Genomic DNA, 18,757 nt, shown 5'->3' on the forward strand with positions numbered 1-18,757 from the left:
AAGATACAAATATTTAACTATCTTTGCTGGGAGAGAAGAGGTACATTAAACGACTGCAGCTCTCTGCAGCCTGGATCCAATATGTGCATTAAAGCACAGGAGAAGAGCACAATATTCCTCTATATATCCTGCTCTCATGAATCATACTTCTCTGAGCGAATAAAGAACAGGCCAAGTTGTTCCCTTGTGGAGCAGAGGGAAACACAGTAATAGCTGGTAAATCCAGGAGTTTCAACTCATTATTTCTACCAATCATCCCACTGGAGCGACTTGCCTTTGAAAGCAAGACCTGCAAAAAGCAGTTTTTTGGTAGTAAGGGAAGTATCAAGAAGTCTCAAGAAACAGAGGTCTCATGAATGGGACTTTTCACAAGCTGCAACTTAAGCTCGTGCTTAAATGCTTTGCTGCTGTGGGGCCTGAATTCCCCCTGACATTCCAATTGTCCGGGAGATTCCTTTTCACTTCCTGTTTCAAACCACTAACAGCTGCTCCATTCTATAGGTGTACGCATGTCTCTGAACAACTGATACCAGCACATAAAGTTTCTGCACCGTGGAGTGAAAGATACTACACAAATATAAAAAGCCCACGTTGCAGAAAAATTCTGGGTGGTAGGAAAACGTAAAAGCCAGATCACCACCTTACTAAGTCTTTTGAGCAATATAATTACTTTCTTATTTAAATCATTGAGCTTCTTAACCCTGTGTGTGGTGGACCCACCATGCCCCCGTCCCCCCTGCCGTGGGGGAGCCTGCGTTTCTAGCAGCCGCTCATGGCAGGTGGTGGTGGGGCTGTGCAAGAAGTGGGGAGGGTAGGGGGTGGATGGGTGTGCTCATGGCACTGAGTGCAAAGCCAAGATAGTAATGTGGGAGGTGGTACAGTGTGTAGGGCCAAGGGTGTGTGTGGAAGTGCTGGTTGCATTGTGTGCAAACAGTGTGTGTGTGTGTGTGTGTGTGATGGTGCTGTGCCTATGAGCACTGTGTGTGTGTGTGTGTGTGTAGATGCTGGTGGTATTGTGTGTTGGGAGAGGCTGTGTGGAGACAGTGAAGTGTGTACAGGCAGGGCGTAAATGGTGGTGGTCCTGTACCAAGAGGCAGGTGTATGGAAGTGACAGTGGCCCTGTGTTTGCAGGTAAAGGGTGTGTGAAGGTGGGGCAGGGGCAGGTGTATGTGGAAGTGGGGTGATAGGTGGGGCAGCAGAAACTCCTTGGTTGCCCCTAACAGCACCCTGCACTCCCAGTGAGTCCCTCACTCACCTGGCCCTTGGTGAGGCCCTGTCACAGTTACTGCCGCTGCTGGTCTCCTGGGGGCTTATCTTTTTACAGAGGAAGTATTCACTAAAACAAAAAATAGAGCTCAAGTTCCCTTCCTGCAGCACCCTGTTCTAGCCAGTGGACAGCGCTGCCTCTCCAGCAGACACTCAATCATGCCTTCCCTGAAATGTGACACTAATAGCAGCAGAAGCTTCTGAGCTGGACTAATGTAAGACATGATGGTAGGTAACAAACTGGCCAGGAGTTCCTGCTCTTGAATGTGCCTCCATATGCATGATCCATGTATAGGTTCCTGGTCAGCACCCCTACACCTCCTGACTTCTTCATCCCTTCCAGTCTCAGCACATTCGTTTCAAGACCACAGCTCTCTCCCTACATGGTGAGGAAAAGAGCGATGGAATGCTAGTTAGAAGGAATGCAGACAGGCAATGACTACTTCTGCACAGCACATCTCTGGATCATCTCACATTTCAAACATGCCAGGATCTCCCATGGTGACAATATTTACTATTGTTTAGATTTTAAGTAGAAATCAACCCAAATCACAAAGTTCAGATCCAGACACAATCTCTCTCCAGATGAGTGGGGCTGTGGAAGGGTATTGGTTCAGGCCCACTTCTAACGTTAAGATTCACAGTATCGGAGGGGCAGCAGTGTTAGTCTGGATCTGTAACAGCAACGAAGGGTCCTGTGGCACCTTATAGACTAACAGAAAAGTTTTGAGCGTGAGCTTTCGTGAGCACAGCTCACGAAAGCTCACGCTCAAAACTTTTCTGTTAGTCTATAAGGTGCCACAAAACCCTTCGTTGCCGTTAAAGATTCACAGTGAAATTCACAAATAAAGCAACCAACTAACATTGCTATTTATACCTAGAAAGTGATCTCCGTTAGATTATCAGTATTTACTAACAGCTTCCACAGCAGACTATCTGACACCAAGGCTAGAATCTCAGGTGCATGGAAATACACCACTATTTCAGATCACACGGGCAATGTCCACACTGGCTTTCAAAAATTTTAACAGAGCGGCTACACACAAAACATAATCTTTCACAAGCGATTTCAATAGAGCCAGGCTCTCCTTTCAGAAATGCTCTTCCACTCCTGTTTCAGGAGGAGCACCTTCTTTTGAAAACTCCTATTGCAAGAAACCGTGCGAAAGAGCAGTCCTCCATGGAGCTGGCCAGCCGGTGTGTGGAGACGCCCTGGCCAGGGCTAGCAGAGCTCTATGCTCCCAGCATATGGCCACGTCGTAAAGCTGCAGTGTGCTTTCAGCCGCACAAGCAGTAGCGAGTCAGCAGCACAGAAAGATTCAACTTTGCTGTGGTGTGTTGCTGCTCCCCCCCCACCCACATGGCAAACAGCCAGGAGCCGCGCACCCACCAGAGTCACCACACCGAGCCGGCGGGGGGGGGGGGGTCCCAGAAGGGGAGAAAGAAGAGGGCCCAATCCTGGTCTACAGGTGAGGTGCGGGACCTCCTGAGACTGTGGCGGGAGAGGAGGAGGTCCTCCTGCAGATGACCGTGCATCAGCCCAACGCTACAGCATTTGCCCACCTCTCAGCTGGCCCAACCGCACCCACCACGAACCCTGAACAGGTGCAGGCAAAAGTCAAAGAGCTACAGCAGGCCTACTTGAAGGCCAGAGACGCAGGCCGCCACTCGGGGGGCGGCATCCACCACCTGCCTTCATTATGAGGATTTGGACTGGCTCCTTGGGGCCAAGGAGGCAGCCCCCCCAAACTACAGGCCAGGACACCCCATGAAGAGGTGGAGGATCAGTCAGAAGCCTGTGCAATTACATCCCCCCCCCAAGAACAGGAGCCTGAGCCTGGATCAGAGGAGGAAAGATCCTGTGAGGGTACCCTGGTTACCGTCATCCCGTCTGGCTCCTCGAGCCAAGCGGCATCTACTAAGGCATCCCTTGAGTTCATGGAGGGACCCTCAGGTATGTACCATGCACTTGGGGCACCCCAGGGCATGGGGAGAGGGAGCCCGGCTACACTACAGCAAGCAGCAGGCGGGTGATATGGCCATGGGCTGCAGTCTGGACACACACCAGACGGCCACGGAGAGGGCCATGTGTGGCTCTGAGCACCGGCTCCCGTGGCCAGCACCACAACCCACGCACCTCCAGATATGGGCGGGGAGGGCGGAGCATGCCTGCAGCACCAAGGTGAGGACCCCGGGCAGCCAGGAACCTCAAAGGGACACTGGGGCAGCAGACCGGGGGGGCTTTCCAGGGTGGGTGCAGGGCACATCCCTTGGGCCAAGGTCAAGGACTGATGGATTGTACCCCTCCCCTTCTGTCTCCACAGCTCCGCCACCCCAGACGATCACTGTGCAGCAGCAGGGGAGCCCCGCAGAAGCTGACAATGAGGTGGCCATGGCACCCCCACATCCAGCACCTGCAACTCTCCATCAGCCCTCCTTCAACGCAGGAGGGAAGAGCACCCACTCGACGTGGCCGCCCTGCGGGACCAAACTGCCTGCTGAGGGCGTGAATGGAGATGGAGTGGGAGGCCTGGGGTGAGGCGATGGTGCCCTCCAGCCCCTTTCCCAGGCAGCGACTGACCACCTCCCCCAGCCTCCCGCAGAGCCTCATACCGCACCCCCCGACACCCGCTTCCTACCATGCACCTACCTCTGCGGCAGAGTGTTCTGCGCCTAACAATGCTCCCCATAGTCCTGGCCATGACACAGCCCCAACGGGGAACCGGGACTCGGGGAGGTAGAGGTGGCTGCCACAGGAACGGGTCACAGCCCACCACTCCATCAGGGTAGGCTGACCCTTAAACCCACCACCACTCCATGAAACCATCGTGTAAATAATTCCCCCCTCATCCACCCTGTATATAGCTGTTTGCCATGTTCCAGTTTGGTTTTTATAACACACAGTGGTTAGACGCAGTGAAAGAGTTTATTTCTTAACACCCCTGCACGTAGTTCACCCTATTCCCAACGGTAAACAACTCTTTTTTTCTAAACGGTTTTGGTTTTTTACACATTTGCAGTTTATTTCAAGACACAGCGTTTTGCATTTCTAAAAGATTTTATTTTTAACACCCCTGAAAATGCCTTCCCCATTCCCCCTGAATACAGTTATTTTTTTCTACACGGATTTGGATTATGATACAGTTGTGATTTGTGGTGGGATAGTGAGACGTGGAAGTATGGGAGGGGTTGTGGCAGGGGGTGCCTGGGGGTGGGTAGGTGTGCAGTGGGAGAGTCACAGGAGGGGGGTGCCTGGAGGAGGGTTATTGGGGCTCCCTAGCGAAGGCCGCCCAGAGGGCCTCCCTCACTTACATTCCATCCCAGTGAACCTGGTGACAAGGGGCATAGGGCGGTTGCTCATAGCTGGGGCTGGCCTCAGCAGCCCACCCCTGCAAAAATGGCTCATGGTTGCCCTCCATCATATTGTGGAGAACACAACATGCTGACACCCCCTGTGGCACTTTCGGGAGCCCAATGTCCAGCTGCGTCAGCAGGCACCTAAAGTGCCTCTTCAGGGGCCTGAATGTGCACTCCATGGCATTTCATGCTCGGCTGGAGTGTGCATTAAACAGCTCCTGGCTCAGGTCCGTTGCCCAGTGTACAGCCGCATGAGCCATGGGTGCAGGGGATAGGTGGCGTTGACCACCATGCAGGAGGGCGTGGTCACATCTCCGACCCCAATCAGGAGCTCATGTGGGCAGACGTAGATCCCCTCCTTCATCCTGCACCCCAGCCAAGAATTCCGGAAGACCGAGGCATCATGAGCTCAACCTGATCAGCCCATACACACGTCCACGAAGAGGCTATTTGAGCACAACGGAAGGGTAGTCCTTCCTACTGATGAAGTGACCTGCACTGTGGTCCGGTGCCTGGATGGCAATGTGGGTCCCCTCCGGCACACCAGAATAGTTGGGGAATCCCTGCACAGCAACTCCTGTGATGGCGGCATCAAGGTCCCCAACACGAATGACCCTCCTTGGGTCTTTGCCCACAAAAGTTTATGGCCCAAAATATCTGTTAGTCTAAGGTGCCCCAGGACTTCTTGTTGGTTTTGAAGACCCAGACTAACAGGGCTACCTCACTGATCCTCCTCAGGAGAAGAGTGTTGTTCACCCTGATGACCTGCATGGGATGGAAGGAGTACGCACTTGTGAGTGTGTGGTGGTGTGCCCCTAGGCTCCCTCCCTCCCCGTCCTCTACAGGGACTCCTCCCCAGCATTGCCCAAGAGCCCCTTCCCCCTCACCAGCTCAGGTGTGATACCTGAGCATGCCTTACCTCCATGAGCACAGCCCCGACGGTGGCCTTGCCCACCCCGAACTGGTGACCCACAGACCAGTGGCTGTCTGGGTTGGCCAGCTGCCATATTGCGATGGCAACCCACTTCTCCAGCAGGAGCGCGGCTCGCTTGCAGGTGTCTGTGTGCTGGCGTGCAGGGGTGAGCCAGTGGCACTGTTCCAGGAAACTCTGCTTTCTCATCCGGACGTTCTGGAGCCAGCGGTTGTCATCTCACTCCCCCATCGTGAGCTGTTCCACCACTCGGAGTTCTTTCGAGGAGGGCTCTGGATCGGCCGGGGAGCGGTTGCGGACATCGCTCCACGAAGGTGGCCGGCAGGAGGGTAGCTGCCCGTGGGTGCTGGAGGGTAGCGAGGAGTGCCATGCACAGCAGCTGGACTGTGACCTTGAGCAATTCCCCACTGGGGAGCTGCTGAGGATCCGTGACTCTGTGAATGCTTATCTGGACGCAGCACCAGGTCTGCTCTGTCGTCTGTGGCAGGGCAGCACTCAGCGTGTGCAGGGCGAGGGTTTCTGGGAGGGACCCTTTAAGGGAGCATCTGTCTGTAGCCGTGTCTACACGTGCACGTTACTTCGAAGTAGCGGCACTAACTTTGAAATAGCGCCCGTCACGGCTACACGTGTTGGGCGCTATTTCGACGTTAACATCGACGTTAGGCGGCGAGACGTCGAAGCCGCTAACCCCATGAGGGGGTGGGAATAGCGCCCGACTTCGAAGTTGAACGTCGAAGTAGGGCACGTGTAGACGATCCGCGTCCTGCAACATCGAAATAGCGGGGTCCGCCATGGCGGCCATCAGCTGAGGGGTTGAGAGATGCTCTCTCTCCAGCCCTGGCAGGGCTCTATGGTCACCGTGGGCAGCAGCCCTTAGCCCAGGGCTTCTGGCTGCTGCTGCTGCAGCTGGGGATCCATGCTGCATGCACAGGGTCTGCAACCAGTTGTCGGCTCTGTGGATCTTGTGTTGTTTAGTGCAACTGTGTCTGGGAGGGGCCCTTTAAGGGAGCGGCTTGCTGTTGAGTGCACCCTGTGACCCCGTCTGCAGCTGTGCCTGGCACCCTTATTTCGACGTGTGCTACTTTGGCGTGTAGACGTTCCCTCGCAGCGCCTATTTCGATGTGGTGCTGCGCAACGTCGATGTCGAACGTCGACGTTGCCAGCCCTGGAGGACGTGTAGACGTTATTCATCGAAATAGCCTATTTCGATGTCTCCACATCGAAATAGGCTACTTCGAAGTAGGCTTCACGTGTAGACGTAGCTTGTGTGCCCTAGAAGGGCTGGTCAGCCAATTGATCCCCTCCTCAGCATTTCCTAGCCCGTTCTTCCGAAAGGACGGCCAGTGAGGTGCGGATGCTCCCTTTCAAAAGGGATGGCCAATTTTTCAAACTTACAGACTGTAGGATCAAGCCGCTTTTTGAGCGTAGACGCTCTCTTTCAAAAGCCAACTTCCAGAAAATAGCTTGCGAAGGGTCACCTTGCAAAAGAACCTGCTAGTGTAGGTGTAGACACATCGTGCTGACTGTTAGCAAACCCTGGTTTTCTACTAGCAGCCAATATGTAGCATTGCATTTCCCACTGTGCTACACATTAACCTGCTCATCGGCACATCACCCCCTCTTAAGGGAGGTACGTAATATCCTAACCTCCACAGAGATAGGGGAAGAGACACACAGACTCCAGTTCTGGCCTTCAGAAACTATAGTTGAGCCACACACAGCTGATGTGGTTGCGACAGAGGGCAGGGAGGACGAACCAGATTCTGCACAGACCCTCTAGTTCCCCCCACCCCTTGCTCCTAGAGTGTCATGAGGGTTGATCTGACTCCTGCATGACTGCAACAACTCCACCAAGCCATGGCAAGAACTAAGACTAACCCCAAGTGCAGAGGTACTCCATGTTTCACCTGGTAGAGCCCTTCAGTCAGGCGCCGCAAGAAGAGGTGGAATTGAGTCATTCTGCTGGATCTTTGCTTCCCAGGGGACCTGCCTATGCCACAGGAATTCCCAGGGGCTGTTTATTGGCTTTACGTCCATTGCAGACTCCCCAGAATGATGGCTACAGAGAAATGGTCAAAGCCAAAGAGAGACCTAGTGGCCCAGTGTGCAGACTGCCTGCCACACTCAGTCCAACAGACCAGACTGCCTTCTATAGCAGCTGCAAAAAAGGCATGAAGAATGCAGAGGCTAGCCTACAAATCCAGTCCTGGAGATGCCCTAGAAAGGTCACAGCTGGACGCAGGTCTAAAATGTGATAGTTCTCAAAGCTTCAGGCAAAATTCTGATTTCAGATTACAAGTCCCTTTTGGAACAACAGAACATCAAACTCAAAGAAACTCATATAAATTCACATCATTCTCATTCTTCCAGTGCAACAATCAGAGTAACATAGGGCCTAGAAGAGTTAGCAATTGACAAAAACCAACACATTTGCCATCTGAAGCCAGTCAGGAAGGCTCGGAGCCAAGGTGCCACATTTGTTCCCATTGCCTTGAATTTAGAGACAGGCAGCCCCAAGTTGCAAAATCCAGGTATTGACTTCAGTCACCCACCAGGCACTAGGCAAAAGGCAGAAATCTAGGCCCTAATTCATCCATCTCCAGTAATCAGAACAACACTGATCCATTGTTAAACCATCTAGACAAGTCTCTTCCTCTAACAGTAGCTTATGATGCACCATCAGCACCTGGAGTTCACCTGTGTGACCCCCGCTACCATGGCAGTAAGCCAAGAGCAGTATGACAAAGTCCTGGGAGCTCTAAGCAGCCAGTCAATTACTATTCAGAAAGCAGACAGGGTCCTTACCTTGGATCAGGCTTTCCAGTTAAAGGTGCCATTTGCGGGGTCCCCCTCCCGCCCTCAGTTTGAATTCCAGAGACTAGACATTGAAGAGTTCATTAGAATCTGCTCTGTGTAATTCAGCTGTTCAGTTCACTGAACTGTAACAAGAGGTCTGGGGAGGCCTTGTTCTCCCTGCTACCCTGAAATACTTTGCTCCTCCCACCTCTGTGCTTTAAATAGCCAGCAGGCTCTTAACCATGTCAGCCTGTCACTTGGCTTGCTCACAGTCAACAGCCTCCTCCCGCTTGCCTGGCATTCCTCTGCCCTTGACATCATCCAGACACTGAACATTCAACAGAGTGCTTGCAGGAGGTGGGAGGAGAAAGGGGGCAGCTCAGTGAGGGGAGAGAGGAGAGTAGAATAGGGATGCACTGGAGGGAGGGAAAGGGATGAACAACACTTCTGAAATCGCTGGGTAAAACACACGGATAATGCTCTGTAAAACAGCCCAACAAATCAGCATGCCCGGGAGAGAACGTTTTCATTAGCATCTAGCTCGAGTCACGGAGATTCTTTTACAGTGGGTGGAATCACAGGGACTTTTTGCAGTACGCAGCATTAGGTCTGTAGTGTAAAGACCTGGTACACAGAGTAACTATCAGCTTGAGAGAGAGAGAGATCTATCACATAGTCCAGAAACTTGGGAATGACAGCCATGCTGGAGCATCTGTGGATTGAAGAGTCCCCAGAGGAATGCAGGCTGCCTGAGTCAGGACTCCCCTGGGCTCCCAGAGAAGATTAGATGGTAGAGTGGGAATGGTGCCAACCTTGACAGAGTGTAGTTTGCATTCCCCTGGGCCAACTGGTAAGGAAGAAGGGTGAACCCTGGCCTTGCCCTCTGTCGGGAGCAAGCTTCAGTGCGTGCACACAGGAGACAAAAAGACTGGGCTTGTGTGTCTCAAGTGTGGCTTAAGTGACTTGCCCAAGACCACAGAGGAGCTCACTGGCAAGTGCAGCCTAGGGTCCTGTATTCTGTGGGTCCCGAGGGTGTTGGCCCAGGGCAATCCAACCAGCAGCTCAGATGACATTACTCCACATCGTTTACACGTCACAAAACATCAAGCAGACATGCTAGACCAGCACTTCCCAAACTTTTCAGCACCACACCCCCTTTTTAATTCTCCAGAAACCCTTGTGCAGCCCCACCTTTCCTTCACCATCACCCAACCCCCCTTCAACAAAAAATTCAATTTGTAACTTAAAATTAAAAATAAACACACAAAAATTGTTATTTAAAATTAAAAATGAGCACAAATAGTTTTTCTTGGCACAAAAATTTAATAAGACATAGCATAAAACAAATGTAACGTGAAGGATGACGCTGCATTTTCTTCCTAAGTTGGAAATCCTAGGTGTGAAAGACGGAAGTGTGTAACGCAAATCGTTTTCGACATCCAGTCAATTCCTTTGTTTCGTTTTTATTGTGACTAAACTTGAAAAGCTTTTCGCACAGAGGTACATCAACAGAAATGGAAGAATAACATGTAGCCCAGATGCCTTTCAAAATGGTGGCCCCACGAGAAAAGGTGCTGGAATACCGTTCCATGGTGTTCCGGCAGAAAAAAAGCCCTGTGAAAATTTCACAGTCTTGCACCCCCCTTGGAATTTCTTCATGCTTCCCCCCACCTAGGGTGGTGTGCCCCACAGTTTGGGAACCGATCTTGGCTCCTCTACTCCAAGTTTATTTCTGGCACCCGTTGCCACTGAGAAGCTCTGTCAGTGCAAAACCTGCTGCCTGCTGAGTGGCAGGGTTTTGTAAACAATCCCCAGACAGTTTGTCGTCAGTTACACAGAAAGAAGCACCATGAAAATGTCAGGAGAGCATGAGCTGAACTTGGTGTAATAGCAATGAAGGGTCCTGTGGCACCTTATAGACTAACAGAAGAGTTTTGAGCGTGAGCTTTCGTGAGCAAATGATGAAGTGAGTCTGTGCTCACGAAAGCTCATGCTCAAAACTTTTCCATTAGTCTATAAGGTGCCACAGGTCCCTTCGTTGCTGTTACAGATCCAGACTAACATGGCTACCCCTCCGATACTTGGTGTAATACTAACGCATGGAGAACTCAAACAGGATGACAGAAAGAGTTTTGCTAGAGAGGGGCCTGGGAGGCAAAGTTTGCTTGGAGGATTGCTGTGTGAAAGGAGTCACAAGTATCAGAGTTTGGAACCATGTATCATGAGACTCAAGACAAAATTTGTGACCAGATACAAAAAGACAGCACGGTGGTGGACAGATGGCCGACAAGCCTTTAGAGCAGAGGACAGGGATAAACTTCTCCGGGCAGGATTTATGCCTTTCGGGGTGGGCAGCACCCTGCACGTTGTGTCTGCTCTCAAAAAACACAAATAAACACATAAAAACAGCTTCTGGTGCTGAAACTATTGCGTTTAATCCTTGCTGGAGGCTTCAATGTGTGTATCATCATGAATCATTACAAAATGGTACTCAGCGATGGAGCTGGAATTCCTTTGGGTCGCACATTTTTTATTAGAACGGGTCAGAAAAACCTGGACAAAACTATATTCCATTAGCAAATCAAGTCAATTTCTCTGGAATTCATTTCAGAAGCAAACCAAGAAAAAAATTCCAACAATGTTGAAATGTTGGAACTAAACTTTTTTGTTGTGAAATAAGTTTTTGATTTGTCTATTTAAAATTTCATCATATCATACCATAGTGCAAATTTTTAAAAATGTTAGAATCAAAAGAAAACACATCAATTGGCTCAACAATTTTTCATTGTGGAAAATTTCATATTTTTCATAGGTCATGTTCTGTCTCAGAATAAAGCCAACTTTAAAACTTCATTCAAAACCTTTCAAAAGCCTTCCCGAAATGGAAATTCCATCCCTTCCGCAGCTCTGCTTGTGATGAGACAGACAGTGAGGCACATACCAACCTTGTCCCTAGGCCCACTTGCACAGGAATTTAGCTCCAGTGCCAGAACCTGGTTATTTGGGTGCTGAAAGTCAGAGTTGGATTCCCCTGTAGGGTACCTGCCATCTATCAAAGTTCTCCTATCCCAGGTCCCCTTTTAGAGGTAGTTGTCCTGGATGAAAGGGTTTATATGGCCCAGTTTTCTGTGTCTCAGAGATGGCAACCCTGGCCTCCATTAACCCCCTGTCCTCTCCACTATACTCACCTAAATCAGCTAGCGGTACTACTCAGGCCCAGTGAGAACAGTCAGGATTCTCTTCCAGTGAGTCTGGCTCCTTTTCACATGTAACTATTACATAACACATACCTACAAGAGGGAGACAAGGAGGGAAATGTGTTAATATTAATAGCATTGCCCTGGAGTCCATTGTGCTTACCAAAGGATCTGAAAACAAGAAGTCACCCCAGAGCAGAACTAGAGAGCTCACACTCCTTCCATAGGCTTACCAGGAGAGGGGTACTGTCAGAACAGGGTGGGCTGACCCACGCAATGGAATGGAACCCGGAGACAGCAAGGAAATATATTTGCATATTACAGCTTTTTATAAAAGTTAATGGGCTGGAACTTTTCCTGCCCAGATACCTGGGGCCTGATCCTGCCCTCCTCAGCCACTGACAACTCACACTGGTGCAGCCCAAGGACCAGTGCATTTCAGCAGCAGCCCTGGGAACTACAAGTTGTGGACTACAAAGTGCAGCATGCTGGGAGAACTCCCTAGCTCCTGCTAGGCTGTGCCTGTGCGCTGCCCTGTGCAGGGCCTCAGCAGAGGCTGAGCTGAAGCAGCACGCACGCTGCAGGCAGAGGAGCAGGGCTGCTGAACTGTGATCCTGTGTTGTGTTTTTTTCACAGAATAAATCCTGTTCTTGGTGGTTGGTCCAAGCGGGTCTGGTCTGAGGCCCACACAGTGATACACAACGCAGAGCACACCAAGGCGCCGCAGGCCTAGTCTCCCAAGTCATGTAAGAAATCACAGGCTTCCCCCGTGCTGACTACCTGCACGCTGGGCGAGGGAACAGGAGCGGTTACATTTTTAGCTATGGGTGCCGTGACTCGGATGGGGAAGTTTGATTACTTTGCACAGAGTTGGGAGTCTGGCGCACCACAGGACCAGGACAGCATGCAGCCACAGTCTGGAGCCCACGTGGATTGGTGTGACCCAGGTTTGGAGTCAGTGAAAGTAGAGACCCCCCAGTGGGGTAGCAGCCTGGAGACCCCCATTGCTAAGGACATAGGTGTTGGGTGGGAGCCTGTAGGGAAGGCACGACAGGGCCATACCTCCCTGCACAGCACCAAATCTGGGGGGTGCCTATGTTCAGTGATGGTACAGATTGCAGGGTAGACACTGGGGACTGGATACAGGATGTAGAGTACCTGCCAGCAGCCACGAGCATCCTGAGCCTCTGAAGTTCCCCACCCTTGTCAGATACCTAAGTGGGGAGGCCCAGAAACTAGCCCTCAATCTGCCACCTCAAGGGCAGTTTCTGGCCCAAGCTATTGAAGAGCTTAGAGCGGAATACAGTGACTGCCATCTGTCATTGGACCTCACGGCAGACTTCTACGAGAGGCGCCAGCGCCCTAAAGAGACAGTCTCGCCCTATGCTGTGCAGCTAGAAGCCTGGCTGCAGGTAGCAGAGGAGAAGCTCCACAGGGGCCCAGATTCCCTCTGACGGGGGTCCTGCAAGCGGTGGGAAGATGGGAACCAGGCTGCTGCTTGGGTCCCAGCTCCACGCCACTCAAGGGACCTGGAAAACTGACCAGCCATGAGTTGGTCAGTTTCCCTGGTACCACAAGCAGTTGGGAGTTGGGAACCAGACAGCAGCCTGGCTCCCTTCCCCTTGCAAAGCTGGGGAAACTGACCGGGGTAGTGGCTCCAGCCAGTGGAGGGGAGCTGGGAACAGGGGCAGCCTGGCTTCCAGTTCTCCTCCACTCCTTGGAGCCAGGAGACTAACCAGGGCTGCTGCCCTCCTCAGTTTCCTGGCTCTGAAAGTGGAGGGGAGCTGGGAGCCAAGCTGCTGCCTGGTTCTCAGCTCCCTGCCACTCTGGGCTCCTGTCAGCGGCAGCAGTCACGTCAACCTGAGACATGTGCAACTTGGTTGCGTGTAGCTTGAGGGTTTACTGTAAAGGCTTTGGGGTGCAGCAGAAGGGAGCTCCAGGCTGAGGCCCAGGGGTTTGGAGTGTGGGAGGGGCAAAAGGGTAAATGCTCATGGCCCAAGTCAATTTAAAATGGCTTGGAAGCCTCAGACCCTTTCAAATTGCTCAGACAAGGGTAGCAGGGGGAACTCCCCCGCTTTTGGAGAGGCTAAGCTCCCCCCAGACTCCATTCTTTCTGCCTGTGCCTTCCCTCAAAGACCAGAGCCACAGCCCCCTCACCTCCCAGAGGAGGTGGAAAAAATTGAGGTGATGGGAGAAACGGGGTGGGGGCAGGGAGCTTGGCTGCTCCGCTTTGCGGAGTTGGTTTAGAAGGGAAAGAATTCTTTTTACAACAAAATTCTTCAGGAGTTCTGAAGTGATCTGAAACCAATCGATATTTTTTAAACAAATTACAGTCGGGTCTTAACATTCACTAACTTAAAGTTTGCAAATTCAATTATTCGAGAGCAGCCGCGAGCAGCCACTTCCCGCGGGGCTCTGGGCAGGAGCGCCAACAGCCATTGTTCCCGGGACCCGGGCACGTAGTGATGGCAGCTGCTCCTTCCCAGGGCTCCAGGTGGGAGCAGCTGCCATATTCGTGAAATTCAACATTTACGAGGGTTCTCAACATGGAACCCTTGCGAATGTTGAGGCCCTTCTGTATCCTGTGCTGCTTTTCTATTTGGTGCATGGTAAATAAAAACTGGAAGAATTTTACCATACATCCCGTTCATTTGACTTTTCAGTTAGAGTTGGATTTCCAGATAAGTGGTTTCCATCAAGTTTTAGCATTTGTTTGGGAAGGGGCGTTTGAACCATTAGGCTGCAGCCCTTAGCCGCGTCTACACGTGCACGCTACTTCGAAGTAGCGGCACTAACTTCGAAATAGCGCCCGTCACGGCTACACGTATTGGGCGCTATTTCGATGTTAACATCGACGTTAGGCGGCGAGACGTCGAAGCCGCTAACCCCATGAGGGGATGGGAATAGCGCCGTACTTCAAAGTTGAACATCGAAGTAGGGCACGTGTAGCCGATCCGCGTCCCACAACATCGAAATAGCAGGGTCCGCCATGGCGGCCATCAGCTGAGGGGTTGAGAGACGCTCTCTCTCCAGCCCCTGCGGGGCTCTATGGTCACCGTGGGCAGCAGCCCTTAGCCCAGGGCTTCTGGCTGCTGCTGCGGCAGCTGGGGATCCATGCTGCATGCACAGGGTCTGCAACCAGCTGTCGGCTCTGTGGATCTTGTGTTGTTTAGTGCAACTGTGTCTGGGAGGGGCCCTTTAAGGGAGCGGCTTGCTGTTGAGTCCGCCCTGTGACCCTGTCTGCAGCTGTGCCTGGCACCCTTATTTCGATGTGTGCTACTGTGGCGTGTAGACGTTCCCTCGCAGCGCCTATTTCGATGTGGTGCTGCGCAACGTCGATGTTGAACGTTGACGTTGCCAGCCCTGGAGGACGTGTAGACGTTATTCATCGAAATAGCCTATTTCGATGTCGCTACATCGAAATAAGCTACTTCGATGTAGGCTTCACGTGTAGACGTAGCCCTTACTTTAATCTGGCCTTGCCCTGGGGAATGACAGCTAGCTAGGCCAGGACTGCAGCAGAGTGGAGGAAGGAGAGTCTCAGTCTTTATCATTACAAAACAAACAAGCAGTCCTGTACTACCTTAAAGCCTAACAATATTATTAGGTTATGACCTTTTGTGGGACAGACCCGTTTCTTGGAAGGGGTGGCCCACAGGCAGCAACCAGGAAACAAACAGGCGCCATGTGGCCTGGGCATCTCTGGAGCCGAGAGGGACTACTGGGCCGAGTGGGTGGATGGGAGGTCAAGGTACTGTTTTGCAGAGAGACCCTATGATGGGAGACTTCAGTGGGAGACAGCAGGAGGCCGCATCAGGGCAAGGGCTGAGGATTTCCAGGCCTTTCACAGTGCTGTATCTCTCATGGGGACTTACACGTTACAAGCTCTGAACATCCTGTTCACAGACTGAGGTTTTAGAATGCATCTGTTGAACACAGCATGGTGGCAGGTGGGAAGGTTTGGCAATGGGCTTGGCATAGTGTGCATGGATACCAAAAGACATGCTGTGCTGTGCTGTGCTGTGCTGTGCTGTGCTGTGCTGTGCTGAATACACGGAGGTACTGAAAGGTATCAGGTATGGAATAATGTATTGTTTTGCTTTGAAAGCTGCTGTAAATCCTCTGAAATAAAATATGGGGGTGCCACTGAAACGGGCCTAGTAGATGTCCTTCTCCTTTTATACAGCTGCAAAATATCCAATAGCTTACTTTGCTCCAGAGCCCAGCCCCAGGGCCCCTCCTCACTTCCTGCCTCCTGCCCTCCTGGACACACATCCAGCCCTGATTTCCAGCAGCTCACTCACATACCCGCAGCCTCCTGCACCTCTACACACGCCAAGCCCACACTCTGAAGAACAGGAAGATTAGGATTTGGCAGGTACTTTTCTAGAGCAAGAAAACTCAGTTGTAGGTATATATTTTTCCCTGGTTTTGTTATAATAAGGCAGTATGTCTTTCAAAAGGGGGCTCACTCAATATTTTGGGGTTTGGTTTTTTTGCATGTTTGCACTGCATAGTTCCCACGGATTGCCATTGCACTCGCTTACCTCCAAGCAATTTGACAGGTGTGCCCTATTTCACATAGGGAAATATGGTCACCCTCACTCTCAAGTTACATAGCAGGGGCCCTGAGTTCCAAAGCCCAATGAGTGGAAATGGTGTATTTTACTTCAGGGTTGCAGCTGCATTTGAGTCACACGATTTCTGTTGTGTATTACAAAAAGCAATTTAGATTCAATTCAGAGTCTTGTTAAGTGCTGTGGGGCTGAGATCTGCAGAACCTAGCTTTAGACATGAGACCTGCTTTGGGACAGTGTCTCTGATGCAAGATTGTCTGCTGTGCATCAGCGCTGAGGTTCCCCTGCTAACAGCAGAAGTCTCTGAAAGCTGTGTTAAGAGACAGGCCCAGCAGGGTGGCCGCTGGAAAGGGCCAGAGTACCACCTGCAAAAGGGGCGTGGTGATTGGCCAGCAGGATGGCTGGCAGAGATGGGCAGTGAGCGCCTAAGCAGTGGCGTGAGTGAAGTGCCTCCCGACCTGCCCCTTCCAACTGGGGTGGAAGATGAGCTCTATGCCTGCGCTTCTGAATGCTGGGACTGCACTGACCAAGGGCAGCAACTGGGAGTGGTGGGGGGGGCAGACTAAGGATAGACATGATGACGGGAGCTTTGGGTTGATTGGTGCAAGAGCCTGGGGGGGAAGGACACTGCCCCGCCAGGCTGGGGGTTGGTCTTTTGCTCATGGTTTATAGTTATACTTTATCAGTTGCATGGTGCGTGCAATGCTGAGTATTTGCCACCTCATTCTATGTGATTTGTGTGTGTCAGCCAGGCTGAAGTACTTGTGCTTCCAATTGACACAGGGTACAACCAGCATCTGGAACAGGCAGACCGTCTTCTTGGAAAGTATGGCTGTCATCAGCTGACAGCTGCTGTTTTTTTCTACAGGGTTAGATTTGCCATTGCTCCCTGCGGAGAGGTCCAGTTGAGAAAAAGGCTGGGGCACAGGTTTCCCAAATTAATGCTGCATTACTTCCCTCATTTTACTGAAAGGTTTCTTGCTATGCTCGGAGTGTGTGCTTTTCAGCGGGGAAGCACTGCTTCGTAAAGTGCTGCAGGGGTGATGTGTAGTAGTCCCAGGGCACTGGGTGAAAGTTTGGGCTGGTTTTGTGTTGCCCTGTTGAAAAGGAAATCCTTGATAGTGCAACCCGCCCTTGTTGCCAACTCTGACTGGGTTACATAGCTCTCAAGAGCATTTCCTTCCAAGTCTGTGTTATAATCCATCTCTGGTGGAGAGAGGAAAGGGTTAACCACCACATAGTAATTCATTTCCAAAACAGAAGTTTGGCTCAAATGTTGTGATCCAGGTATTAAATAATAATTCAGTTTCATATTCAGCTACTTAACAACTGAAATTATGGATTTGAGATTTTAGTCACAATCTTTAGTTGGATTTATAAGCAACTGGAATTTGTATTAAGGACTGACTATTGTTGGCATTACTGAGTGTAACTTGATTGGTTTGTTGATTTCCCATTGGCTGTATAGCTTTTGCTTTATTCTTAGTTTAGTTTAATATTATTAATATATTGCTAATAGTAGCTTAGCTTTGGTGATAAAGTTTCCTTGTTTTTATTTAAGTGTTCTAATAAAAATTATAAAAGCATACAGAGTCATATTTTTTCAAACAAGAAACTTCAGCGTGAAAGTTAGAACCCTTTGTGACCTGGGGGAGATACCAGCCAGTCAATCTAAAATCCTGTCATCCTTCCCTAATTAGCCAATGGCCCTCAGAGGATCTACCCTGGGCACACACAATGGCTGGGTCTACACTTGCCCCCAGCTTTGAAGGGGGCATGTTAATCAGGGTGACAGGAGATCATAATGAAGTGCTGCAGTGACTATGCAGCCATCAGGCTAATTCTCCCCCACGACAACTTCCAAGTGTCAAACTTCAAAGTAACAGCATGCTGTGCAGCCCCAAGCACTTCGAAGCTCCTTTATGCCTCAAAATGTTGCTAGCTAGGTGCTGGTTTTAATTCGGCTGTGCCCCTTTGAAGGCAATCTCCCCTGGAAAGGACATTGTTTGAAATGGTGGTTTCCAGACCCAGGACTTCTCCAGATGCACCCTGTGAAAACTGTCTTCAGTCAAGGGAGCTGCTGTCCGACAGGGCTGGGTTTGGTGTGGTCTGAGCAGCTGGCAGGCTGGCACAGGCACCGTCTCTTTGTTCTCCCCCACCTCCCACTGCGTCCCAGTGAGCTGGCAAGGCATTGAGCCTAGTGCAATTTCCAGCTTTCAGATTTCTCAAAGCAGAGAGCTCAACGCTGACCACACAGAAGACGAAGTGGGTCTGAGTGTTGAAAGAGAAGCCGGCACCTCGAAATGGGAAGCAGCGGACTGAAACCCTCTCCCATGCAGATGGTTTTTACGGCAAAGCTTGAACCGCAGCACACAGCATGGTGCACAACAGAGGGGTTCTGGGCAGCCCAGGCAGCTGATCAAGGATTGTCGGAAGAGGTAAAAAGAGCAACAAGCAGCAGCAGTTTATGGATGGTTCTGTTTCCCATTCTAAGACCATCAGAATGGCCCGACTGGGTCAGACCAAAGGTCCATCTAGTCCAGTATCTGTCTTCCCGCCAATGCCAGATGCCCCGGAGGAAGTGAACAGAACAGGAAATCATCAACTGATCCCTCTCCTGTCATCCATTTCCA

At 51.1% G+C, this 18,757-nt stretch overlaps 1 protein-coding gene across 49 annotated transcripts in view; it reads right to left on the bottom strand.

Moving 5' to 3' along the window:
• The window catches only part of SORBS1 (sorbin and SH3 domain containing 1), a 284,604-nt gene that overhangs the window by 136,350 nt on the left and 129,497 nt on the right, over positions 1–18,757 (bottom strand). For 48 of the 49 annotated variants that reach the window (XM_074999623.1, XM_074999656.1, XM_074999654.1 and 45 more), the window contains one exon: positions 11,539–11,640. Coding sequence is in view for 1 of the 49 variants with exons in the window: in XM_074999624.1 (XP_074855725.1) it covers positions 8,360–8,391 (32 nt within the window). In the remaining 48 variants the exon portion in view is untranslated. Of the gene's footprint in view, positions 1–8,359; positions 8,543–11,538; positions 11,641–18,757 lie in introns of those variants that run through there. The other variant, XM_074999624.1, reaches the window with a different exon arrangement.

This window comes from Carettochelys insculpta, chromosome 7 (assembly GCF_033958435.1).
Source record: "Carettochelys insculpta isolate YL-2023 chromosome 7, ASM3395843v1, whole genome shotgun sequence".
Lineage (NCBI taxonomy): Eukaryota > Metazoa > Chordata > Testudines > Carettochelyidae > Carettochelys > Carettochelys insculpta.